Below are 26,785 nucleotides of genomic sequence, written 5' to 3'. Positions count from 1 at the left end.
AAGGAGTGTCCGGATGACTGTCCTGCTATGTCAGAATGGTGACATCCATAAAAAATGAGATTTTCTCTGCAAAATGCCCAAGCCAGGGCCTGGCACGTGGTGGCGGCTTCTCTGGCCAACAGTCACTACTCTGAGTGTCCTCACCATCGACACGGAGGGCTCAGAAAGGATCCTGCCTGAGATTGATAAGCACGGAGGGGGTCTGCGGCACACAGGTAGTGGTCCTTGGCCGTGCTAGTGCTCACAGAGCCCCCAAGGTCACCCACTATTCCCCGCTGTCACTACTGAGCTCCTGCCATGAGCTGGGCATGGTTCTGATGGCTGGGGACGTGCAGGGAGCAGGAGAGTAGGATCCCGGGTTGTTGGAATTTGCAGGCTAGCAAGGGAAAAGTTAGGCAGCAGTTCCTTCAAAACGTCTTCCGTTCTTTTTGGAATGAAGTTGCAAGTTGAGTCCAGCCCATGTGTCTTCAGGGCAGAGCTGAAACACCAAAGTCCCAGATATCTGGGTCATAATTTTGCAACACGATCTCTGCAGACATGTCTGAGTGCCCTGGCTTACGCTGGGGTTGGGATCAGTGCCAGGACCTGACGGGTCCCCAGGACAGTGTTTGCAGCCATTCTGCTGCTCAGCTGTCTTACGAAAAAGCTATGGAGCAAAGTTCACATTTGAGACTAAAACAGGACAAAGGGAAAAGAAAGAAAAGCCCAGAGAGTTTGCTGCCATGTTTTTCTCCGTATCTCCTCCAAGGAGTGAAGGCGTCATCCAAGTGACATCCACCCGGGGACCTGGGCCTTCTGGACACCTGCATCTCTGTCCATGTGGATTCTGCTCCCGCTGCTCTGGCCGGGTCTCTACTCCCATGCCTCCCCTGGGACGTCATCAGGTCTTTAGCTGACAAGGCAAATTCTCACTTGATCTAAGGACAAGAGTTTGTCTTTTCTCCAGGGAAAGAGCACGCCGCAGGAGAATCTCCTGGGCTCTGGTGTTGAACAGAAATGGGGTTTCAACCCTAACTCTACCTCCTGCTGCGTAGGGGAGGCTAAGCTATGCAGACTCGGGCCCGATGTCCTCGTCCAGAACATGCACAAAAGAAGGTCTCTGGGCCACCGAGGAAAGCAGGATCATGCAACATGAGATGCCCAGCCCAGCTTCTCCCAGAACAGGCACGAAGCTCGCATGCGCCCCTTTCCTGAGACAATAGCCTTAAACAGAGGGTGTGGCTCTGACAATCACGCAAACTAACCTGAAACTTACAAGCTCCTCATCACACACCAGAAGGCTGAACCTCACAAAACAGAACCTGCAGAATCCTCTCTCTGGCAAAGGCGTTTCTGCACAAAGCAGCTTTCCTTTTCCCTTCTTTCTTTTTCCAAGGAGGGTGGGGCCACAATGTGCGGCACCCTTGCTCCAAGAAACCCCCCCTCCTTCCCATCCCGGTCTCACGCGCGAGTGACGTGAACTGTATCTTCAGGATGGATCTGGCTTGCTGGATTGGGTTTGTCCTGCAAGTCTCAGCCTCTGTCTCATGTGCCCTGGAAGCAGGCTCTGCCCCCACAGGGCACATGGCTCAGCTCTCCCTGCCCTTGGCCACAGCCAGCCAGGCGTGTCTCACATGGACACTGCTCCCGTGCCCTGTACGCCCATGGGGCTCTTTCTTCTCTTCAGCTGGGCTTGCTTTCAGAGACGGGACTACGCCTTCCTTATGCGAGCATTTCCAAAGCCTAGCACAGAACAGCAACCTAAAAAGTGTGATGAAAGGAAAAAAAAAAAGGTGAAAACAAGGAACCCAACTGGACTTGACATTTTCTCTGGGCAAGAAAGATGAAGGAAGGAGTGAAATCCAGAGGGGAGGAAACCAGGCCATCACGTCCAGTAAGTAAACCCCCAGGACCACCTTCCCCCTGTCCTCTGCAGAGGTTTCTGAAAACCTTGGAGGAAAAAAGGAAAAAAAGAGCATTCAGCTAAGACCCATGCCTGCAGCACCCGGGCGGACTTCCTCACCTTCTCCTGGTCCCTCGAATGTCTCCTTTCCTATCCCCACCTCCACATCAGGGTCCATTCTGCCCACAAACACAGGGTGGAGGAACGGCAGACTCGCTGAATGGCCAGATGAGATGACCTGGCCATGGAAGTGGCGGAGCGTCCTCGACTTCCCTGAGAAGCCTTCCTTTGTAAACCCAACCCATGCATCCGTATGCTTAGAATTCTGTGTGCAGATAAAGGATACACTTTTGTTCTCTACTGGGGTCCCCCTGCCTGACCTTATACAGAGTGCAGCATCACCATGGTGCTTAGGAAACAGACAGGACTTTGGTGGCCACAGGGACCCAGACACACCTAGGGCTAGGCCTGTGTGTCTGGGAAAGAGAAAGGCACTGCTGAAACATCAGGGAGTGTAAGCCTGTCTCTGTTCCCGTGGGTTTCATCCACTACCCGGGCCGACTGGTGAAACGGTCTTTCTCCTCTGATCGCTATTCATTGCCCAACTGCCCCCCCCCCCCCGAGTTAATACAGAAGGAATCAATAAAGGGTTTATTATCGCCCAAATTCTTTTAATAGCTGCAGATGAAGATTCTGTATTAATATATAGAATATATATATTTTATATATATTCATTAATATATATTCTATATTTGTATTTTGATTGATTTATTTATTTTTAAGGAGCCCTGCTCATGAGAAGTTCAGCATGTATTTAAGAGAACTGGATCCAAGTTCAGAATCACATATCCTTCAAAAAACAAATTGTTATATGTTCTGTGGTATTTTTGTTTGCTTTTAACTTGAGCCCTCATTGCCAGAAACACAATCTCTGCACATTTTTTAGGGAAACCTGACCACTCTGTTTCTGGGAATATTGACTGTTGTCTTCTGACTGACCCCTGCAACATGGCTCATGTTTTCGGCATCTGTATACACACACGCGCGTGCACACACACATGCGCACATGAGCGTGCGCGCGCGCACACACACACACACACACACACACGGAGTCAGTCAGCTTTCGCAGGAACTGCTAGTAATGGAAATTGCAGACCGAAGGAAGAGAAACAAATCTGGCCGTGATGCTTGAAGAAGCGTGGGTCCGGTCAGGTGCTGGCCACACGCGGCCCTCCTGCTCTCCACGCCGGACAAGAAAGGCTGAGTGTGACTCACATTAGAGACTGTCAGCTCTGACTTAAAGCCACATGTCATAATACCAAAAGCCTGGGTAATCAGTTGGGACGGCGTGGATAACAGCGGTTGACATTAACAAGGACTTGGCTCCCGTTTTTGTAAAACGGTTCGTGACAGAGAGTTGTTCTAGGGTTTTTAAGAAAGGAATCCTAGGGGGTGACTCTAATGGAGCCACTGACATCGCAACACTTCATTATAGTTCTGAAAGCACATTTGTGTATTTTTTTTTTAAGATTTTATTTTTTTGACAGAGATCACAAGTAGATGGAGAGGCAGAGAGAGAGAGAGAGAGAAAAGCAGGCTCCCTGCTGAGCAGAGAGCCCGATGCAGGACTCAATCCCAGGACCCTGAGATCATGACCTGAGCCGAAGGCAGTGGCTTAACCCACTGAGCCACCCAGGCGCCCACATTTGTGTAATTTTTTCACTCTGCCTTTGTGATCATTCTGATCCGCAGTATTTCCATTTGATAACTGGGAGTTAGCGGACTCCAAAGATCCTGATGAGTTAGAGGACTTCTGGGACTATATTCTATATTCCAGATTTCCAGACCCTTCCTTCAAGGTCCACCACTCTAGCATGCTATCTTCAAGATAAATAAGGGCTGTGCCTCCAATGAGAGTAGTTCTTTAATTTGGGGGGGGAAAAATCTACTCCAATCACAAAGATGTGGGCTTGACCAGACAATATAACAAGCTCTGACAATGGCATTGACTTATTTTACAGAAAACTGTCATTTCAAAGTTTTAAATCATTTGGAAAAATAATAGAGCAAAGTTAGAAGGTACAGGCTAGCTGATTTCAAGACTCTGTAAAGTTGCAGCCATCAAGACAATGTGGCATTGGCATGGCCATGTAGACGCAGACTAATGAAGCAGACAGGGGCTCAGAGAGGTGCCCACATGTACTCAGTTGGTGGATTTCCAATCCAGGCAATTCAGGTCCTCAGTGGGACTGAAACAGCTGACTACCCATAGGAAGAAAATCAATTTTGACCCCTATATGCCATCCTATACACAAAACCAACTGTATGAGTCAGAGACCAGTCCATAGACAGAGCCATAAAGTTCTAGAAGGAGACGCAGGTACTATCTTGGTGAATGGAATATGCTAAGATTTTATGGACAGAAGGCAAAAAACACCAGCTATAAAAGCAAAGATTGAAGTAATGAAGAAATAACAACTTCTTCTCATCAAAGGGCACTCTGAAGGAAAGAATTCATCTGTGGCTTAGTCAGAGTCATTCTTTGAGGTGAGACACCCTGACATCAACAGGGACATTTCATATTCTTGAAAGGGTTTCAGCTACCACAAGGTATCGCCACTTAAACTCTGTACGCAACCACTAACATAGCCTCAAAACAAATTAAGCAAGAACTGATAGAAATAGAAAGACAAAGAGACAAATTCATAAAGAGGTAGATATGACCACATCTCTCCCTTTTATTAGCTGACAACATGAATTAGTAGATGATCTGGAGAGGACAGTAAGTGCAACCTGACAAACCCGTGTAGACGTGTGCACCCAGCAACTGCAAAATGCATGTCCCTCGGTGTAGACACGAGCATTACCCACCTTGACTACATGTTGAGCAACAAGTCAAGTCTACAAATCTCTACGATGTAAAATCGTTATCAAGTTCTGACTACGGTAAATTTGAACTGGAAACTCAAGGCAAAGAGATTATTTTTAAAAACCTGAATGTTCAGAAAGTAGACAACATATCCCTGAAGGAACCAGTCGTCAAAAAAAGAGTCACAACAGATTCTAGGAAAGATTTTGAACTGAATGATGATGAAAACACAAACATCAGAACTTACAGGCCACAGCGAAGACTATGCTTAGGGAGCAATGGAGAGCTTTAAATGAACACGTGTATATAAGAAAAGGACTGAGAATCAATTATCTAAGCATAAACGTCAAGAAGTTGGCCTAATTACAACCAATGAAGCCAAAAGAAAGTAGGAGTGAAGAAGGGAACTGAAAATAGAACACGATAGCACCACAGAGAAACACCAAGAGTGTACATTTGGCTTTCTGAGAGAGCTGGCACACTGGGGTCCATCTGGCAGGACCATTGACAAAGTAAAGGAGGAACAGGTGTCTCCATTCTGTTGACCACACAGAAAGGCACCCAAGACCGCCACTCTCCCCTTGACAGATAAAACGAGGTGGGTATATTTAAAAAATCAGAGTGGTTTTTCACTCATCGGAGGATGAGGATGTAAAGAAACCTAGACACACCATGTCCTCACAAGGGAAGAGCCCTTCACAGGAAAGAAATGACCAGGCTGCCCCCTGGCTGGCAGGGTGGTAGGAGGCAGGGGTGCCCACCACAGAGGGTGGGGAACAAACCAGCCACATCCTAGGAGCACATGTGGCCCAGCGTAACGGCTGAGGGCAAGGGAGCCGAGTTCAGGGACGTCCTCCTGGGGGGCACACACAAAGGCGTCCTGGCAGTCCTGGTCCAGGAGGGTACGAGGCCGTGATGTGGACAGCCCTAGCTCGGGCCCCTGACACATCCCACTATCATGATTTTTAAACTGTTTTCAGCCAGAACTTGTGAGTTTACTGGGACCTAGAAGTGGTAGCATAGCGGTAACAGGACCCAAACAATAGTGAACCAGCTTACACTTACCTTACACAAGATGTTCTTCTAAATGTTTCTATCTCGTTATTTTGTCCTCATAACAAGTCAGAGAAGGGGGCACCATCATGACCCACCCTCCCTCCCATTGCACGGAGGACAAGACTGAGGCACAGAGGAGCTAAGTAGCTCATTCGAGACCATAGGAAGCGAAACGCAGATTCAAGAGAGGGAGACCCACCCTTCCCCATCTCACTGGCAAGCTGCCCATGGCTTGTGGACAGATGGCGGGCGAGGTTGTGAGGAAAAGGCACTCAGATGTATCACTGGTGAGAGGCCGAGCTGGCAGACCTCCGTGCACAGTGACGTGGCTGTGTATCAAAGTTACAAGTGCCCGTGACCTTCACACAAGTGCACAGCCTCTCTGGGAAGTCAGGCCACACACTAGCAAGAGTGTGAGCTGAGATATGCACAGGGTCTATTATCACAGAGTTGTGTGCAAACAACCCAACAGCCACGAATCAGAGAATAGTTTTTAAAAATTATGGTCTATTGAAACAATGAAATGGTAGGTCCTGTAAAAAAAAAAAAAAAGAAAGAAAGAAAGGAAAAAAGAAAGTGAAAGGAGAGGCTCCATTCTCTAAATTGGAAAAATCTGCAAGACACATTGTTTAGGTGCAAAAAGCAAGAGGCAGAATGCCACAACTTGTCTATGGGGGTGGAAGCTAAAATCTGCATTTCTCCTTGCCTGCATATATATGTAAATAGCCTCGGAAAGGATACGCACAAAATGCTTGCTCTCACATGTGCTGGCAGACAGTCTAACGGCACAAGCACACCTGGGAAGCCATCTGTCAAGATCTAGTAGGGTTGAAAATGCGAACATTCTAAAGGCAGCCATGCCCCCATAGACAGCCATCCCAGAGAAGCCATGACACGCGAGACCAAGGACCATGCACAACAACGCTCCCTGGAGCGCTCTAGGACAGTGGTGGGGGTGGGGGGGGTGGCAAACCACACGGCCATCGACCCCCCAGAGCAGACACGAAACAGTGAGTGGAAAACGTGAGGGGCAGGAAGCGTGCAGTCTGAAGTACAGGGACGTGTTTAAATATTAAAAAAAAAAAAATTCTGATTTATAAGTGCATACATAAGTGAAAAAAAGTATTTTTAATGCATACCTCAGTCATAATATTCAGGATAAAAGTTACCTTTGAGGAGGGAGACAGAGTTAGTAGGGGAGGCCTGTTCCAATCCTAGCTGCAGCATTTGAGGTCTTGAACAAGAAGATACAGGGTGAAAAGGAAAAGGAAAAGATTCTTAGAACCTTCATGAGTCTGAGTCACTGGGAGTCTAGGCTTCTTGAGTTTCTAGGCGATAACGATAAAACAGCCCATCTAATAACAGTACTGAGAAACCACGACCCCGGGTCCTCTCCGGTCTCTGCTGGTCTTAAAGCAAGAAAATTCTCTGACTGAAGCTAGTTTTGTCTCTGTCCATTTCTCCTCGGGACTTCTTGGCTTCTCACACTGACACACGTAACGGGAGCAAAGCATAAACATTGAACTAAGAAATTAATCAATTCAAACTCTTTAGAAGAAGGTAACTTACCGTGTAGTATTTACTTCACTTTTAAGAAATACCAGCAGATGTTAAAAAAATTCCTTGCAATCAAGCTTCTGTCGACAGAGTCATCACTGTGGAATTAGCTGAACGGCTCTGATGTGCATCTTACATCTGGCCAAAGAGGAGGTAAGACTGTTCTGCTCCATCGGTGCCCCACGTCTTGGACACATTTTCTCTCTAAGCCCCTACTTGCGAGCTGCGTGGTTAGCTCAGGGCCACGTCCCAGGGACACAGAAGCTGGCTATGCTTTCTAAGGCTTTGTGTGGAGCGAGTCATAAAGAAGGGACTGGGCAAGGAAGAAAGCCCAGGGCTCAAGGTGGCCCTTCTTGCTTCTCCGCTAGGGAATAGGGAAAGCAGAGCTTGCAGAAGGATGGACACCACTCACCCTGCGTGGGACCAGGCCAAGAAAATAGAATCACAACGAAGGCTCCTTGTTTCCTTTATCTTTTCCCCCTCCTTCCTCAAGGGATGGTGCTGGGACCCAGGAAGTAGGAATAAAGGGAAAATGGCCAAGTGGTGGGCAGCCCAGCACAGGAAGGCAGGATGCGAAGGGGGAAAATCAGAGGTGGACTCCTGGTTCCGGCACCTGTTGGCCACTTATCACCCGCCTCCCGGGGACTTGGCCTGTCACCTGAACAGTGAAGCTGTCCCTGAGAACACCTCCCTCAGGCGGCCGTTCTGTGTGCTAGGACATGATGACAGTGGAAATGCCTTTTGTAAACGTGAAGGGGGCTTTGAAGATATTACTGACAGACGTGGTGGTGTGCAGCACACTCAAATTGTGTGTGGGGATGCCAAGCACACCGAGTCACAGGACTCCAGGAAGAAGACAGACACTCTGTTCCAGCTCTTCTGGGGCAGCCACTAGAAAAGCCACCTGCATGTTTGGGGTGATGGTGGAACACGCTCACGGGGAGCGGAGGGCAAGAAGGCTCGAGGTAGAAGGGACACCGGCACATCGGAGAGCCACTGTTAGAGAGAAGGTCTCCTTTTCCAAAGCATTTCCCCACCCCATTTTCCCAAAGCAGGTACCGGCCGGCAGTGAGGGACTAGACGGTCTGGACTCACCTTCCTGAGGAAGACCATCAGGAAGGCCAGAGAAAATAGACATGGCTTCTCCCTAGAGCAGGGAATGACTGGGTCACAATGTGGAAGAAGATGGAAACGTGGAGAGGTAGGCCGGCCATGGGATGGCCTTGGCCTCTGGAAACAAGGCAGCTGGGAGACCAGGCAGCACTTCCGTGGGTCTGGGGGGCCGGGAGGCAGAGGCTGGAGTCCGCGGCATGCTGAAGATGAGGTGTCTGGCAAAAACCCCCACAGTTCGGCTGGGGACTCCCAAGGAACAGACCCAGTGTAACAGTGCAGTGAAGATCAACCTGCCCTTGAAGCAATCGCAGGCTGACTTTGACTTCTCTGCTCTGAAAAAAATCTCAAGTGCAGAAATCATAAACAGATTTTGGAGAGCTAATACCCTCTAAGCGCACGGCAGAGGCAAAGGAAAATGCCGTCCCACAGAGGAAAGTGTAGGGCCAAGGATCCAATTATTTCTGCAGGGACAACTGGATCCGTGCCAGAAGAAGATCGGAATCAGACCCCCATCTCATGCTACATGCAGCGATGAGATCAAAGGAGACCACGCACGAAATTTAAGGCCTGACATCACGAAACGATCAGAAGAAAACACCGTCCTTAGGACGTCCTTAGGACGTCCTTAGGACCCTGGAATAAGCAATGGTTTCTTAGATACGGTCTGAAAGCGACACAAAGGAAGTACTGATACAGTTAGCAACATGGATGAACCTGGGAAACATTATGCCAAATCAAAGCCGCCCATCCCCGAAGGACACAGCGTATTTATATGAAGTGTTGAACACAGGCTACTCTACAGGAACAGAAAATGAAGGAGCAGTTGCCTGGGGCTGGGGTGAGGTTGGGCCCGGGGGCCAGAGCTGCTCACATGGTGAGTACACGGTGTTTCTCTTCAGGGAGAAGAGGCTATGAAAAGTAGGTTATGGTGAGAAGACTCCTAGCCACCAAATCGTACTTTAAAATCGTTAAGTGTACGGTATGAATGATACTTCAATAAAGCTGTTATATAAAAATTACTGAATTAATTTTTTCCCCATGTCGAAGGCGCAGCGTGATCATCAGAGAACCCAGCATGCGGGAAGGACAAAATGACAGGAACAAGCACACGACAAGATGACACGGCCAGGTTTCCGCAACACCCCCACCACTGTCCATCAACCAGGCCTGTCACCTGCCTGCTGTGGAGATAAGGGACAAACATGTCTACAGGAAATTTAACACTGTAGAAACTGGCATTCCCAGGTCAAAAAAGAAACCACTCGAACTATTAGAAGTCCCTAACTGACATTCAGAACCCAGTGGAGAGGGACAATTTTAAGAGCAGATTTGGCACAGCCAGAAAGTGAAAGAGTGAGAAAGTGAAAGTAAAAGAGGGAAAGTAACAAGAAAACATTAACCAGATTAAGGAGAAAAGAAAAAAAAAAGGATACTAAGATGCAAAGCAAAGATAAATCGAATATAGTGAAAACTTTTAACATGTATTTAAACACAGTTGAAGGGATGAGACTAAGTTATATTTTTAGGAGACATGGCTGAAATGTGTTTTCTAAACCTTAGAAAGATGACAATCTACAGATTTAGAATTCCAGGGAACTCCAAGAAGAATAAATAGAAAAGAATACACCTCCAGACACAAAAGAAGAAAGAAGAAAAAAAAAAATCAAAGGCAATCAAAAGGAACAGAGAAAGTCATAAAGCAGCCTACAGTCTTGAGGCAGACTGCCTTCCAAGGACCAGAGCCGGGGAATCAGCAGCAAAGAGATCAGGACACTCTGCTACCAAACACAGAACTGCTTGGGTTCATCTAGTCTTGCCTACACTTGAGAAACAGACAAACTGAACCAAACACAGGTCTGGGGGAGAGGCCTGGCCACGTAAAGGGCTCAGAGGCCGGGTGAGCACCTCACCTTCAGCCATTGCTCGGCCTGCTCCTTGCTCTGGACCGCAAGAACCAGTGGGTCTGTGCCTTGCTGGGTGATCTTCAGCTCGTGCTTCTTCTTCTTGCTGTCCTTCGGGGTGTAAGTGATGTTGCAGCCTTGGAGGGGCAGTTCCATCTGGGGCTGCTGGTCCTTGGAGCTTTTGTAGCACTGCATTTAACATGAGAAAGCAGAGTTAGGCTGAAGAGAGTTCGAGGAGAAACACGGATACAGCTCCAGCAGGATGGGAAGGCCAGTGCCTGCATGGCCCCCGAGGTCTCCTGAAGACCCCAGAGGGTGGGTCTGCAGATGCACACGCGTCACCCACATGGGGTGCGCGTCACCCCCCACGTACATGAAAATACTTCTACTCTTCAGTTTGGCCAAGTTTACTGAGCATCAATGACGTGACTCAGTGGGAACCGGAAACTCCTTCTTCCCCCAGGGATCACAGACCAGCGGAGCCTCCTCACTAAGTCACTCAAATGTGACATACTAGATGTGCCAAAAAGCACAGCCCTTGTGTGGCCAGACAGTCATCTGGATGCCACCTTCTACAACCTGTGTCATTTGGTATCTGCCGGTCTCCTCTCTATTGCCTTTTGGAGAGACAGATGAAGGACTTTCACAAGAGTATCCAGGGCAACAGTTCCCAGACCCCATGTCTGCAAAGGCTGGCTTTCCAGTCGAGTATGGGATCTAGAACTCACACCGCTCCATTTACGCAGCAAGGCGTCCCTTCTAGAGCTCAGCGCCATGGCGAACGCTCAGATTGAATTCCCATTGTTGGTCCTTCACCTGCCTCTGTGAGACCTGGGGTCGCACCCTGTCCAAAGGCTTCCCCTCCCTCTTTAGGCCTAATCCTATGACTTGGGACCAAAAGTACATGTCTTCATGGAAATGGACATCTGAGAATGTAGACGTCTGGGTCCCAGCTCTGCCCCTAACGTAATCCAGCTCCTCCAAGTCTTTCCAGCTTGCTGAGCCTGTTTCCTCATCTGGAAAATGAACTATTGCCGGGAGCATTGTGATTTTATGGGGTCACACTAAATGATTAGTTATAATAACACCTGCTGGAGAGGCTTCACACTTTCACTCAATGGTCACCGTTGTCCATTCTGCAGATGAGGAAACTGAGGCTCACTCGGTTACGTGGTTTGCCAAAGTCAGATGTGTGAAAAGCGACTGACCCCATCCCCAGATGGCAAAAGCTCCCAGGGGCTCCCTCTGTGAGGCACCATCTACTGGGGAGGGAGCGAAGGAAGAGACACCTGTTTTCAGAAGTGATTTCCAGAGTCCTCTCATATATTAAGGTTCTAAAACCCTGGCTTATGAGTGTCACACATATGGAACAGAGCCCCTTTTTACAAAAATCCCAGTGATTGTGCCCTGTTGGAAACAGAAGAACAAAAAATACACCAAAACCAACTAACCCCAGATGGCTACGAACATTCACCATTTGGCAGGTTTTTGTGTTCTCAGTAAGTGCGAGAGAAAAACAGAACATCGAAAAAGAAACTAACAGCACAGTGGATGGAGTTAGACAGGCAATGCCTCAAAATGGGTCTGTCACCAGCCCTGTGTTAAAGTGTGGGCTGCACATCCTTGCCGTTGAACCCCCAGGGAGCGGACTCTCAGAGAAGGCAGTGTGTGCCCTGAGACCCAGGCCTGCGGGAGAGAGGGGCAGGAAGAAGCGGCAAGGTTGTCCTGGCGCAGAGCTCAGTGGAGGGAGCAGGACCTGGGCAAACTGTCCTGATGGGGATTCTGCCCATCACCGTGTCCACCACAGTGTTGCCTGGGCCTGGAAGAGCACAGATGCCAGACCTGTACCCAAAAAGCCGTGGAGAGCAGTGCCCACGGGAAGACAGGCTGGGAACATAGAGGGAAAAGCCTGGCTTTGGGATTTCTGTTTGTAGGTTTCTGTGCTATTCAGACTTGGAAAGCATTTCTGTGTTTTCTTTTTTTAAAAGATTTTATTTAATTATTTGACGGAGAGAGACAGCGAGAGCAGGAACACAAGCAGGGGGGAGTGGGAGAGGGTGAAGCAGGCTTCCTGCTGAGCAGAGATCCTGATGCGGAGCTGGATCCCACGATCCTGGGATCATGACCTGAGCCCAAGGCAGACGGTTAACCACTGAGCCACCCAGGCTCCCAAGCATTGTTTTGATCACTGTTAATTTTTTTTTTTTTTTCAGTGTCAACAGGGGTCATCGGGGCAGTTGGATCATTGGGGATTTTTGAAATAAAAAGAGCTTCATAATAAAAATAATTAACTTTGATTCTGCATTTTATCAAAGGCAATGTTTTCACATGGTTTTCCATTAATTTCTCCTGAAATGTTTACCACTACTCTGAATGGTAGGTGTTTTCATCCTGGTTTTGAAAGCAGAAATGCCAGAAATTCGGAAGCAGACCCACGGAATGAGGAATGAGAGGGAAGGGGTGGGGGGGGGTGTGGAGGAGGAGGGCTGTGGGGGAGGATGTTGACCCTGCCAGAGCTCCTCAGGCACCTGAGAGTCCCCTGCAGGTTTTATGGCATTTCCGTGACACACCCACATCTTGCCTCCATTATGTCAGACTGAGTAAGGACCACATGAATCCTTTTCATCCTTTTTTTTTTTTCCTTTCTCATTCTTTAAAATTCCCCCATGGCATCATTTTTGGCATACTCTAAATTTGGGAGAAAGTCAGGCCACACATGTGGAAAAAATATGTATCCTCACTGTTTAAAAAAGCTTTTTTGAAAACCACTAATTTAAAAATATACAACATCCTCAGACTCTAGTAAAAGAACATTCCCATAATTCACAGATGGAACTATACAGAATAAGGTTAGGCACTCCACTGAAGAGAGATACACAGAATCATAAACTCCCTTGGTTCTGTCTGAGCGATAGAATTCCGTGATTCCTGCCCCTCCCCCCAAAGTTAGCTTGAAGGAAAAACACCATGCAGGAATGCTCTCTGAAATTCTTCATCCCAATAATCAACCACTGTTCCTAACGCTGGCGAGACTGGGGGAGGTAGGAGGAAGGAGAGTCCCACATGCTCAAGGGCTCCAGCTTCCTAATGGGGTCCCTTGTGAGAAGGGCGGCACAGCAGAAGGCCCAAGCATCCCCACAGCCTGAGTCTCTGCTACTTAGTCCATCTTCCCATTCAGCCCCTTGGGTTCAACCAGAAAAGACTCTGCCTTTAGCTTTCCAAAAGAATTTCCTTTCCTGGACACTCTCCTTCCGGCCGCAGCTGGCCTGCCTGTCCCACTCGATGACCTGGCTTTGAGGAATTCACTGACTCACTACAAATGAGAAAATCCATCCTGTGACTTCTGGTGAGTTAAAGCTTGTGCCTGTCTTGCGGCACACACTGGCCCAGGACGGAGCACACACTGGCCCAGGACGGGAAGGACTCTGCGCGCTGCTGGCTGCAGGGACTGAGACCCAAGGCGTCAAAGGCTCAGAAAGCCCCAAGGGCTCGGACCATGGGGCGCTCAGGCTGTGCCCAGGCCAGAGCCCTGCAGGCCCCCACCAGCTGATGCCCGCCCCGCCCGAGCCCCACCTGAGCACCGCTCTCATCCCGTAAGGCTGCTGGCCAAGCGTGCCAACCACACGAGCCCGGGCGCCCGAGAGGCCTTACCAGCAGCCTGGCGTCCTTGACCACACACAGCAGCTTGCTCCACTGGCCAAAGCGCTTCTTCCTCAGCAGGAATGCACAGATCTTGGCGTCCTTCACCAGGTCCATGGAGGCCTCCTCGGATGGCCACTGGTGCCGCGTCTTCTTGCCCTTCCCGTCCTCCTCTTCCTCGTCATAAGACTCGTAAGAGCTGCTCATGGCATCCGAGTCATAATCTGTCAGAAGAAAGGACAGAAGGAAAGGTAAAGAGCCTGCCCACGGACAGCTGACCCAGAAGCTGGCCTGTGGGGTCAGGAGCACGTTTGTGGCACCTGTAAATGAGGAAGGGGCCTCTGTGATCGGCGTGCTGGGGAACGGTAACTAGCAGAAAATGGGGGGAAAAAAACCATGCTAGGTGGTGCAAAGTAACGCCAAGTTTTTTGTTCGTTTGTTTTTTTGTTTTTAAAGATTTTATTTATTTATTTGGCAGATGGAGATCACAAGTAGGCAGAGAGTCAGGCAGAAAGAGAGGAGGAAGCAGGCTCCCTGCTGAGCAGAGAGCCCAATGGGGGGCTCGATCCCAGAACCCTGAGATCATGACCTGAGCCGAAGGCAGAGGCTTAACCTACTGAGCCACCCAGGTGCCCCAAAAGTAACGCCAAGTTTTAACCTGAAGCAACTTAGAATTCTTTCTCTGGGACAACCAGTCCTAGATGGTTCAGTGAGGGCAGGGCTGTCGGCAGACCCCGCATTGTCTGATTCTGGCCACGCCGCTGCCAGGTGAGGGGACCCTGGCCAACAGGCTGTCCCCTGCAGGGTACGGAGCTCCCATGCCACACCTCTAGGTCAAGGTCCTCTAGGTCTGCAAGGTCCTGCCTGCACACATCGCCACATGCAGGCCCTCACTAACCATCCGGATCCAGCCTGCGGCCTCCCTCGCCTTGGACTTCGGGAGAGACTTTTACACCTCTCCTTCTCAGTCTACGAGGTAGGAACACTTCCTCTCAGATTATGTCCCATTTCCCAAATGCAGTTCTCTCTCTCTCTCTCTCTCGTTGCTGGGGCCCTGCACCTGCTGTCCTCTCCCACAGGCTTCTGGCTCATCCGTTCAACCTCTTGCCTTTACCTGGATAAGTGCTCTTGCCTTTCAAGATTCAATTATGGACACTGCCTCCATGACGCCCACCTCGAATCACCAAAGCTGGTGCCTCGACTTGTGTTCCCCCACCCCAATTCACCCCAGTGAGACTATATTCGGAGACAGGACTTCTAGGAGGTAATGATGGTTAAGCGGGTTACATGAATGGGGTCCTAACTCAACAGGACCCATGTCTTTATGGGAAGAGGGAGAGAGAGATATTGCTCTCTGTCCATCATGTGAGGACACGGGGAGAAGGTGGTTGTCTGTGAGCCAAGAAGAGGTGGGGGTAGGTTGGGTGCCAGGAAATCCCTGCAGAGGGCTATCCAGGATGGGCCTGGATGACCTTGTTGGGGGCTGACTCCAGGCCCACGAAGGGCCCAGCCCGGACTGCCATGGCCAGTGCATGAGGGAGAAGCGTCTAACACACAGCCAGCCAGCCGCGGTTAGGCCTTCTCCTCGAGTCCACATCTCCCCATCCACACACATGCACACCGCCATCACCGCTTCACATATTAGCCACAGGGGACTACTTAAATTCAGTTCAAATTAAAGTCCAATGAAATGTTCTGTTCAGTTCCCTGATGGCAGGAACCTCATCTTCAGCACTTAGTGCTCTCCGGAGGCTGAGGGATGTGACGCCAAGGGCACAGACAGGGAGGTGGTGTAGGCCGCAGCACACACAGGGCAGGGACCACTGCAGATTACACTTGACCTAGATCTTTCGCGAGTCAATGCAAACAGGACAAAAAAGTCTAGAAGGAACACAGTGAGCAAAAGCACTGAAAAATATCAAACATTTAAAGAACAGAGTGGATCTTTTCATTTTCCGGTAGCATTTAGGTGCTGGTGACAGATGCTAAGTCAGTGGTTGCACCTGTGGGGAGGGGGCTGTGACGAGGAAGGGGCCCAAGGGAGGCTTTCAGGGTGATATGCTCTAGTCCAGACTGGGTGTCCAGAAACAGGCGATCCTCCTCCTAACATAACATGAGGATGTCGGCAGTGGCCTCACACTGCAGCACGTGCCCACGTCACCGAGCCCCGCATGTCCTCCTGCGGGCAGTTTACCATCTCACGTCATCACAGGAAGAAGGGTGAGTGCAGGACAGAGATAGCAGAAATAGCAGAGATAGCGCGACCACCCACTGCATCCCCCATCTCCTTTTAAGACAGTGTGTTGTTACACTTGTTCTATCGTCCATCTCCTACTGTGCCTCATTTATTCATCACACTTGGTCACACAGTGTGTGGATAGGGAGAAATGCGGCACATATAGGGTCAAGTACTATGCACACCTTCCTTTAACCACTGGGGGTCCTGGGACGTCTCTCCCGAGGAGGAAGAGGACTGCTGACAGAGCCCCTGGCACCTAGCAGCCCATACAGACGTCTATATTTCTTACAGAACAAGGGGGAAGATTCAAGTGCCAGCCAGAGATCTGTGGGGACCTGTGTGTTTATAGGATTTGCTGGTTAGGAAATGTTTTTCACACCAGACACTTTTCCATGAGTGGTTCTGGAGGAACTGAAGAACATTCCAAAGAATGATAACTTTCAACTTTAAAACATTAGAATGTGTAGGGGCACCTGGGTGACTCAGTGGGTTAATCCTCTGCCTTCAGCTCAGGTCATGATCTCAGGGTCCTGGGATTGAGCCCCGCATCAGGCTCTTTGCTCAACAGGGAGCCTGCTTCTCCCTCCCTCTCTCTGCCTGCCTCTCTGCCTACTTGTGATCTCTGTCTGTCAAATAAATAAATAAAATCTTTAATACAAAACAAAATCACTAGAATGTGATAGACCCTTCCGCAAGAAATCACAATGGGTATTTCAACCAGCTGACCTCGAGGAGGGACAGGGTAAGGGGAGAGGGGAACCAGAAAACTGAAAATAACATGAAAGGCAGGTCTGAGCCCCAAACCCCAACAAGATGTGCAGTGAGTGTGCCACCGACCAGCCCGGCTGCAACCAGCTTCCCAGGACTCCCGGCCGCTATGGCCAGGTAGGGTCAGCACCAGGGAGCTGGTCAGCACAGGACGGCTGCAGCCGCCACACCTCCAGTAGCTGCCACAATCACGTGAGGGCCAGCCCCTAGAACATATCTGTTCCACGTCACAGTGGCTCTGGGTCTCTGATCGTGCCCTGTTCTTAATGGTGACAGAAGCCCGATGGCAGCAGGCTCCTCGGGTGAAGCTCAGCACAGACTTTCAGGATTTCAGAGTGCGGCTACATAAACCTCTGCAAACAACTATTTTACCCTTGAGAAACTGCTTTTTGCTGACACCCAGCACCTTCTAAAGGCTTGGTTATAGGTGCCTCAGTTGCCCAGCAAGGGCTCTGGGTCACCTCTCCCACCACAGAGCCAAGCAGTCTGTATCCATTGGGCTCAGAGGCCATAAGGAACAGGTGCAAGCTTGTAGTTCAAGGGCATGTGCCCCCATGCCTGCTGCATGGGCTCCTTCTCCCAAGATGAACTCCTCAGCCCAGGCTAATGGTTTGGTTGGATGGTCAAGACTGGGGGGACCTTGCAGCAAGCCAGGACTGCAGGAGGGACTGTGAACAGACCTCCCAGATGGGCTCAGAAAGTGAAGATTTACACAGCAGGCGAGTGCCTAGCAAAGCCTCAGATTTTCACAATCAGGTACATAGCACGGTCTGTTACACAGATGTCGCGCGGCCTCTCCCCCCAGACTTCCTGTCCAAAGGGACTCCCAAACAGGTTGCCAGGGCATGGATGGACCCCCACTTGGCAGAATTAGTCTGACTCCTGACCCTTCTCAGTGGTCTGCCTGTACACGACACTGTCCCCTGGGATGTCAGCCAGCTACCTAGGACTGGACCACCACCAACATGGGGGTGCGGGGGACAGCAGGACACTCATTGGAAAAGATCCCTGAAGAAAATTTGCCTTCCCTGATGCAAAGCTCCTGCCCAAAGCACCAGCCACAGTCTTGCAGAATGCCCTATTCACCAGCCTGGCACCCTGCAACATGGCTTCCGACCAGGGAACTCACATTACAGCAAATGGAAGTCCAAGCCATGGGTCTGCGCTCAGGACAGTCACAGGTCTCATGTGTCCCCATCACCTGAAGCAGCCAACCCAGCAGACCAGTGTAATACCTTCTGAATATTCAGCTCCAGGACCAGCTTGACTGGCCGCCTCTGGGAGGCTGGGGATGTTATCTTTCAGGATACCTTCGAGTAGATCCTGCTCTGCCCCACTGGGGCTCTTTCCTCCAGATCCGGGGCTCACAGATCTGGGAACTCAGGGCTGAAAATGGCAGTGGCTCCTCTCATTGCTATCCCAGAGACCCCAGGGACAACATTTCTGCCTCAAGCCCCCAAGTCTTAGTTTCTAAGGGCAGAACGTTCCCTCCAAAGGACACAGTCATTGCTCTGTTAGCCCAGAGTGGGGTCAACAGGCAAAGAGGGCATTAGCGGCAGACCAGTGACGGCCACACCGGTTGGGGGAGGAAGTCCCTGGGAGGGCTCTCAGTACTCCTGTGCCCCGTGAGTGAGCTATCCAATGCTGCCAGACCTTCCAGGAAGGATAGACGAGTTATCTCACCGGATGATCGACCAAGGGGCTTGCCAAGGGCAACATGAAGGAAGCTGTTGGTATGTGGTATGACCACTGACTGGTTGTAGAAATAAGGGCCAGGCTGGTGACGCAGCAGTCTTTTTGTCCTGATGCTGATATACATGTATCATGCGTAGAAATAAGTTCCCCTCCCCACCCCATTCCCCACCATCCCTGGCAGCTGGCCAGGGACCTCCACACTGAAGCCACAGGCTCTCCAAGGGGAAAGAGTGGGTGTCACCCCAAAGTCGATAAAGGGACTTTGTGTTCCCTGGGGCAGTTAAGGAGTTTTCCATGAGGCTGGCAACAGTGGAACCATGTTCACCTGCGCTGTCATTCTGCTCTTGGTCTTAGCTGGAAATTCAATGGGGTTAAGAGAAGCAAGCTCGGTCCCCAAATGCGCACAGGAGAAACAGTGGTGGCTTTATACTGAGGCAGCTCGGCACGGCCGGAGTTACCTTCCCCCCGTTCCCTTCCTTGGGTGGTTCTGGGTTAGGGCCGGCTGCCAGCAAGGTCTGTGAGCAGCCCGGAAGCTGGGAGGGAAACGGGGAGCTGGGAGCTCAGACCTGCCGTCGGTGGCTGGCGCTCTGCTGGGCCTACAGTCTCTGCAGTCCCCTCCCTGGTCATCTGAGGCCTGGCGGAGCTCTGCGTTGCCTCCCAATGGCCAGCCCTGCTCCACGGACTTTTCCACCAGTTTCAATGGCTGTATCAGGTCTTCCTATCACGGACCCTTTATTCCTCTGTTAGAACCACACCGGATATAGGGTTCAACAGAGCTGCCACCGAGTCCGGAGCAGGAAGGCAGCTCTCTGCACTGCTCCTCGGCAGGAAGGCGAGGCCCTCGGCGCCTGCTTCTCACCCCCCGATGCCTGACTGAGGGAGCCTGGGTACTCTGTCCCTGCAGCCGCGCTGCCCCAAGCCTGCATCCTTCTCCTACACTTTCTTCTGGACCTCGTTCCACAAAAGCTGCCTACTGGTCAGCCGCTACGGGACGGCCTCTCTGAAGAAGGGGACAGAACACAGCACTGAGGTGAGGCTTCTCAGACGGAAAATGGCCTCAGGCCCCCAAGCCAAAGGAAACACTCTGTTGCTAGCCTTGCATGTGTATTGGTGGGAGGGGGATGGATGGTGGGAGCAGGCTAGAGCCCCATAGTCCTGGCGCTGGCAAATACCTTCATGGAAAAGCTCGTTTTCCCGGACGCGCTGCTGAGAAGGAAAGGAAGCCAGTGAGGTTCTGCATTACACCGAGAGCCGCTTCAATTTCTGGGTTTTCTGATTCATCTCCTGACTTTTGAAATGGTGGCCACGTAGGAATGACCTGAGTGCATTTTCCGTGGATGGTTTTTAAATAACAGAGAAACTAAAACAACTTGACTTAGAGGCCTTGAAATCCAGCATGTTGTAACCCCCGCCAGAACCTGTCCCTTTCCCTCTCTGAACACGACCACTCCAGAGGCTGAGCAGACCAGCTCCTGTCCTCGAGGGGCCCTCATCTGACTCGTATGCAGGAAGCACGTGCAGGGAGGCTCTCCAGAACACTCTAGGACAGTGGGCTGCAGCGTCTCTGTCAGCTGCCGGGGAAGGCAGAGATGTCAGGCAACAGGACGATGGCCCCGGGAACTGGTGTGCACTTCTATCAGAAGACAGGATAGGTAACCACGAGTTAATGTGCCTGAAGCCTCGTGACTAAAACGAGCAAATCTTGGGGTGCCCATGTGGCTCAGTGGGTTAAAGCCTCTGCCTTTGGCTCAGGTCATGATCTCAGGGTCCCGGGATAGAGCCCCACATTGGGCTCTCTGCTCAGTGGGGAGCCTGCTTCCCCTCTCTCTTTGCTTGCCTCTCTGCCTACTTGTGATCTCTCTCTGTCAAATAAACAAATAAAATCTTTTAAAAAATTTAAAAATAAAACGAGAAATCCCCGACTTTCTGTTTTCTCTTTTATGAGAAAAGCGAGGTTCCCTCATCCATGGGGACGAGGACACCCTCCCTCCACTGCATTCAGAGACACAGCTCCTAGCCTGACAGAGCATTGATGGGGGGGTGGGGGGATGAAGCCAGTGATCCCAAACCAAACCACAGAGGTACTTGTGAGGGAAGACCAGAGCTGGGCCAGGACAACTCCAGCTCGGCAGGAAGGTTCTAGAAGAACCTGTATGAAAGCAAGAAGAGACGGACAGGTGATTTTGTATCCAGGCTCCTTCAACGTCCTCAGCAGGCATGGGGCCACAAGGAGCACCACAAACACACACCATGCAAGTCTCTGCCTTGTGACCAAAGAGGACACATTTCACTGACACCCAAGACCCAGAGCAACAAGGTCTCACTGGTGTGAGTCAGAGAAAGATGACCATCTGAGTTTCAAAATGCACTGCAGGCTTCAAAGCCCTGTCTCAGTTTACCCTTTGGGGACAGTACTGCCCAAGCTCCACATGCCCCTGGTGTTTGGTACTGCCCCGACCCCCTTCCACACCCCAGGAGCAGGCCATGCTTCCCACAGTCCCACACTTCCAGAGGCTGGCGGGGGCCAGGCACCCCAACACTCACTTGACGTGATGTATTCTGGAGCTTTCCCTGGGCTCAGTGGCACGGCTTCCTCGTAGTAACCTTCTGGGAGAGAGGACGTCGGGAGCGGTGGCGGCCCACTGTCGGGTGGCTGAGGAGAAAAAGGAAGAAGTCACGGAGATCAGAGCCATGACCAAAAAACTGTGTAGCTTGGACTAGAATATGCTGACCGGCATTAGCCACGTTCCTTTGTCAAGTCCACGGCAAAAGAGAGCACTGAGCAGAGAGCTCCTGAGTTCCGTTCCTGACTGGCCTCCTCTGCTTCCTCGCCCACGTCCACCATCAGCCCAGCCGTGGCCACACACAGTGAGTCAGGCCACACTGACTCGCTCATGGCCAGCAGCCTTGAGCATCCCAGCATGGCCTGCTTCAGGCAGGGGCTAACTCCCAGCCCTCTCTTGGGCCCCACCCAGAGCTGAGATGGGGGTCTCCCTCTCCCATCCCCCCCCCCCCCTGACTCTCCCACATCCCCTGGGCCCATACCCCTGCATGGGGCCTCTGGGGCACAGGAACTGTCCAGATTCCCTGGTGCTCATCACTGTGTCCCACCAGGTGAGCAGCGGCTGGATAAAGGAAAGTGGCTTGCCCACGATCTCACCTCGCTCCCAACACGGGTGCACTACTCCCTAAAAGAAACTTGTGTCGAGAAGGAATCTGCTTGTAGCAGAAACCAAGCACGTCACGGCTTCCTCTCAGACTGTGGGACTGACGCTCTGGTTTGAAATCCACGATGTGGGAACACAAGAGTCGGCAGGACTGTCCAAATGTGAAGACCCCCTCTGCTCACGTGCTCCCAACGACTAGTGCGTGCTGACTCCTCTTCCCAGGGGTACCTGGGAGCCTGCTGCTCCCGTCACTCACTAGCCCTCGCCGCAACAGCAGGGTTAGATGGGAAGGAAGGGTGAGGAAAGCCAGCATTTGGCAAGTGCCGGCTATGTGCCTGCTACTGTACCAGGCGCTTCTGCGTTGGCAACAGGTGGCGTCAGGCACACCCCTCATGGCAGGCCTCAGTTTACCTCCTACGTCACGACACAGAGTGGGCTCAGGGTCCACAACAGCCTCCTCGACATCGGGGGCTGGTAAATGACCGAGCTGGCTTCTCCTGCAGCAGGTCTGGCCACTAAAGCCCTCTTTCTGTTCATAGTTAGCCCCTTCCTCTCTTAACTAGCTCACACAACCTATATACTATACACACACTGGACGGCATCACCGAGCATGGAACAGAACAGCAAGCCCAAACTGAAGATCTACCAAGTTAAGTTTCTAAGCAGAATGCTGTTCCGAAGGAACCAGAAGGATTTACACTCATATAAACTCTCTAGGATGGGAAACAGCTTAACTCTGAATCCAAGAAGCCCTTTGTGAGTGACTAATCACCCTCTGGGCATCCAACCCACTCCTTCCTCCTGCCAGATGAAGGGTCATTTACACAATTTTCCTCCCTCTGCTGGAACCCAGTTATCTCCCCTCCAGCCCCAGGCCTGGGGCCCTGGGCTAAATAACCCCTGGCCCCACGCTAGCCTCCTGCAAGACTGCCTTCCCTACTTGTGTCATTCTGTGGTCATGCGCTGGATGGTCCCCAGCGCCTCCCTAACCTCCCCAAGAGGCAGGGCTTAAAAACAGAACCGGATCCACGGTGCTCAGCCCCGGGCGAGGTCTGAACAGCAGCCCGTGCCCGGGTTAAAATCTCTGCTTGTTGCTTTTGGAAAAGAGCTGCTCGATTCACTGGGTGTCTTTATTCATGAAACAGAGAGTGTTTCAACTTCCTCTTGGTATGCTGAAACAGTCCAATGATTCATGTCCTGGGAAAGCATCATGAACAGCTGAGTCGGACAAACGCTTGTGAAACAGCACAGACTCCCTTCCTAGGGCCACGAGATGGGCGAAGTGTACCAGCTGAGGCCACCGGCTGCCTAGCTCACGGCCCTCTCAGTGGGCTCTCGGACCCCGCGGGCGGCCGTGTGTGTGCGGCAGCTTTTCAACGGCTCTGCCCTTAGATCCAATCATTCTTGCTTCTGGAAACACATGCTGAGAGGTCAACTGGTCAGGCAGGCAAAAACGTACAAAGATGTTCGATAGAAGATTGTTTAGCAAAATCTGAAAACCACCTAAATCTTCACCCAGAGAAGATGGCGTGTGGACACCTTCACGTGCAGGCATTGGAAAGGACAGTGCTTACGTGTTGAAGTCATTTCCGTGAAAACCCTCCACCAGACACCGGTAAGTGGGAGGAAACACGTATGCTAGGAGCCCTTGACATTACTGAGTGTGTGTAGGCTCAAAGACAGGAGGTCATCCAGCAAAACACTGTAAGAGGTTGTATATCTCTATGGCTTGGCTCTCCTGCACAAAATGTGTCATTTCTAAAATTTAAAAATTTATCATTTTTAAAAACAGAAAAAAATTAAATCATTTTTGCTTTGAAGTAATGCCCCTCAAAAATGAATTCTTTTAAGATTTTATTTTTATTTATTTGCCAGAGATAGCATATGTGCACAAGCAGGGGGGCAGCAGGCAGAGGGAGAGGGAGAAGCCCCCCGATGGGGGGGGGCTTGATTCCAGGACCTTGGGATCATGACCTGAGCAGAAGGCAGGCACTTAACCAACAGAGCCACCCAGGAATCCCTCAAAAACAAATTCTTATAGAGGAACACCCTCTCTCTCCAAAGGGACCCACACTCCTCTCCCAAAAACCACTTACCCATGAAATTCTGGGTTTCAGACACTCAAGTAGAGGAATTATGGCTTGTTAAGGGCAAGTGGGGGGGGCAGGATAAAAAAAAAAAAAGGTCCCCCAAACTGTTAGTACCATTTTTTTCAGAGGAGAAACTCCCTTCAGAGCCTTTGCAATAGGTAGGAATTCACTGAAATCACCATCAACAGGAGATTTTTAAAAGTACAAAAACATGGAAGAGAGATTTCCAAAAGGGGTCATGGAAAACCCGAGAAAGCAGAACATGGGCAGGAAGTGCGAGCACAGGACAAAAAAGCAAAACTCGAATCCCCATGCTGACCCGGGGCCGAGCGACCTCCCCGTAACTCTGGGCCCCAGCGTCCTCACTGGACATGGGGGCACCTCTGACGTCCAGCCCCATGCCGAGATTCTGATGCTGCAGTTCTTACCAAGTCGCAGGTCAGCAGGCTACGCCAGCTTGACCAGTCTCAAGACCTTCGTGAGAGCTGATGTCGGGGACTCGTTGAATGGTAATGACGTGATGGCCACTGGCTGGGGCAAGAGGCTGCGGTGTCCCTCTACCGATGACAGCACGCACTAGCGTGGTACCCCTCCTGCTGGATTGCGCGCCTCCCCCCAACACCAGAAGATAGCGAGTCTGTGCATGGACCTGACTGCCATCCTGCCCCCGTCACCTGCTTCCTGCACTGGTTCCCACAAATCACTCCAACCACATAGCCTTGGAGGAGACTAGAGAAGAAACATGAGAGACTGTCCTCCCCGAGGAAGGGCTGCTGGTGGCCCGGCCGTGCTCCAGACATGAGAGATGGGAGCAGCCCAGTGCCAGGCACTAGGCAAGGTCAAGTACACTGGAATGCTTCTCTGACAGATTAGGCTGTCAGTGGCAACAACTCTACTTTAGGGAAGCTTCTCATCCCAGGGGTCCGTGTCTCACTAGAAAAGCCATACCAACAACTGGGTAGGAAAACAACCTACATGCTGGCTTGGCCATAACTAAATTCCCAATTTTGGGGGGGAAAAAAGCCCATTAGAATTTGCCTTTGCTGATTTAAGAAGCCTGACATTTTCCATTACTAATAATAATTTTTTTCCCATTGCTAATAATAAATGTTATGTTTATATAATTATAGGGCAGAGACATAGTTATCATTGTTATCGTGACTATTTGAGCACTCGAACAATGATTCCCAATGTTTCTGGTTTGCCTGCATGTGGCAGACGCTGCCCTGGGATGCTTTAGAGAGATTTTTCTCCTGTTCAGAAATTAACACTGAGATGTTGACATTTTGATAGATCTTACAAAGGAGGGAACAGAAGCCCAGGAGGTGAGAGGCCCCGACAGGTTCCCACATGCGTATGTGTGATGGGCTGACCAGTGGAGAAGCCGGAAGTCTGCCCGAGTGGCCTGGGCGCAGAGCTGGGGCTTGGGGAATGGCACGCACTGCATTTCTATATCATAACGGGACTGCGCTGCCCCTGTTCTACCCGCTCCAGGAGGGAGCCAGCCAGCCCCCTGAGCCCACTGGGTCCAACCCGCATGCTCGCGTGTCCTCCACCATTATTCCCTCCTGCTTGGAAAGCAAGCACTCCTCGTGCCCCGTGCTCTTCATGGTTCCCTCTCTGTCGCCACGGGTATCTGTCCCACCACCCTCCCCTCCTCTCCCATCCATCACTCAGCCTCTGCACCAGAATCACCAATAAACAAAGAGCCCTGATTCTAGCAGAGGAAAGTATCAGAATCACTTTCGGACCTGAATTCTGTGTAGACGGTGGGTACCAGACTGTTGTGCCTATATGGACAGAACTCCATTAAGAATAACATAATTAGAACCCAGAGAAGCAGAGCTCAGGGTCCAAATCTGTTCCATCACTGACACAGAGACTTCAGAAGCTCGGTGGGCCCCCATTTGTGAGTTTGAACCTCCTCCATGGTCGAGCCTTGTTAGGGAGGTGTGCATGCCACTGGGTGAGCCTTATGAGTGGGGCAACAGAATTTTACAGTCTCCACTGCAAAAGAGGTTCATTCCTAAATAGCACAAATCCTGAGCACTTTTCCTGGCAAAATAAAAGTTTTTATCCAAATTATGCCTTGCTCCATTCCGCTCACTACTCAACTTGCATTCCATAGGGCACGTGCATCAAGAGAAGGCAGTGAACCGCACTGTCAAGCTCCCTCTGGCTTCGTTCATGCACACGGAGTGGAGCCCCGTGGAGCTGGGTCATCTCCCGCCTCCACCAGCAGAAAGGCAGCTGCCAGGAAGGCCAACAGCCCAATGGGAGTGTCCACAGGAGACGTATCTGGAGTACAGCCACAGATTAAATCTTTAAAAGATGCCACAGGAATTACCCATGAGACTGAACTACTCAGAAAGACAAGAGGGAAAAAAAAAAAAAGAACAAATGATTCCTGTTCACTCAGAGGATCGCATCTGATTTCACCAGGACACAAACGGTTTTCTTGTCTTAAATGTTGGACTTTTGTCTCAACTTTGCTTTAGAAGGTCTCAGTCAGGGGGCGCCTGGGTGACTCAGTGGGTTAAAGCCTCTGCCTTCAGCTCAGGTCATGATCCCACGGTCCTGGGATCGAGCCCCACATTGGGCTCTCTGCTTGGCAGGGAGCCTGCTTCCTTCTCTTTCTCTCTACCTGCCTCTCTGCCTGCTTGTGATCTCTGTCAAATAAATAAATAAAATCTTAAAAAGAAAATAAAAAAAAAAAGAAGGTCTTGGTCAGGCAGTACACGAGGGTGGGAAGGGAGCAGACTGCATGTTCACAGTTCCAGGGACAGAGGCAGGAAGCAGAGTGGATGCG

At 50.8% G+C, this 26,785-nt stretch overlaps 1 protein-coding gene across 6 annotated transcripts in view; it reads right to left on the bottom strand.

Annotated features, from left to right (window-relative positions):
* The window catches only part of AFAP1 (actin filament associated protein 1), a 130,237-nt gene that overhangs the window by 41,512 nt on the left and 61,940 nt on the right, over positions 1–26,785 (bottom strand). For all 6 annotated transcript variants that reach the window (XM_059380272.1, XM_059380280.1, XM_059380288.1 and 3 more), the window contains 3 exons: positions 21,264–21,372; positions 14,030–14,241; positions 10,388–10,567 (listed from right to left, as the gene is read on the bottom strand). In XM_059380272.1, the coding sequence (XP_059236255.1) occupies positions 10,388–10,567; positions 14,030–14,241; positions 21,264–21,372 (501 nt within the window). The remainder of the gene's footprint in view (positions 1–10,387; positions 10,568–14,029; positions 14,242–21,263; positions 21,373–26,785) is intronic.

This window comes from Mustela nigripes, chromosome 1 (genome assembly GCF_022355385.1).
Source record: "Mustela nigripes isolate SB6536 chromosome 1, MUSNIG.SB6536, whole genome shotgun sequence".
Taxonomy (NCBI): domain Eukaryota; kingdom Metazoa; phylum Chordata; class Mammalia; order Carnivora; family Mustelidae; genus Mustela; species Mustela nigripes.
The sequence above is the reverse complement of the archived record's forward strand: the minus strand, read 5'-3'. Positions and strand labels throughout refer to the sequence as shown.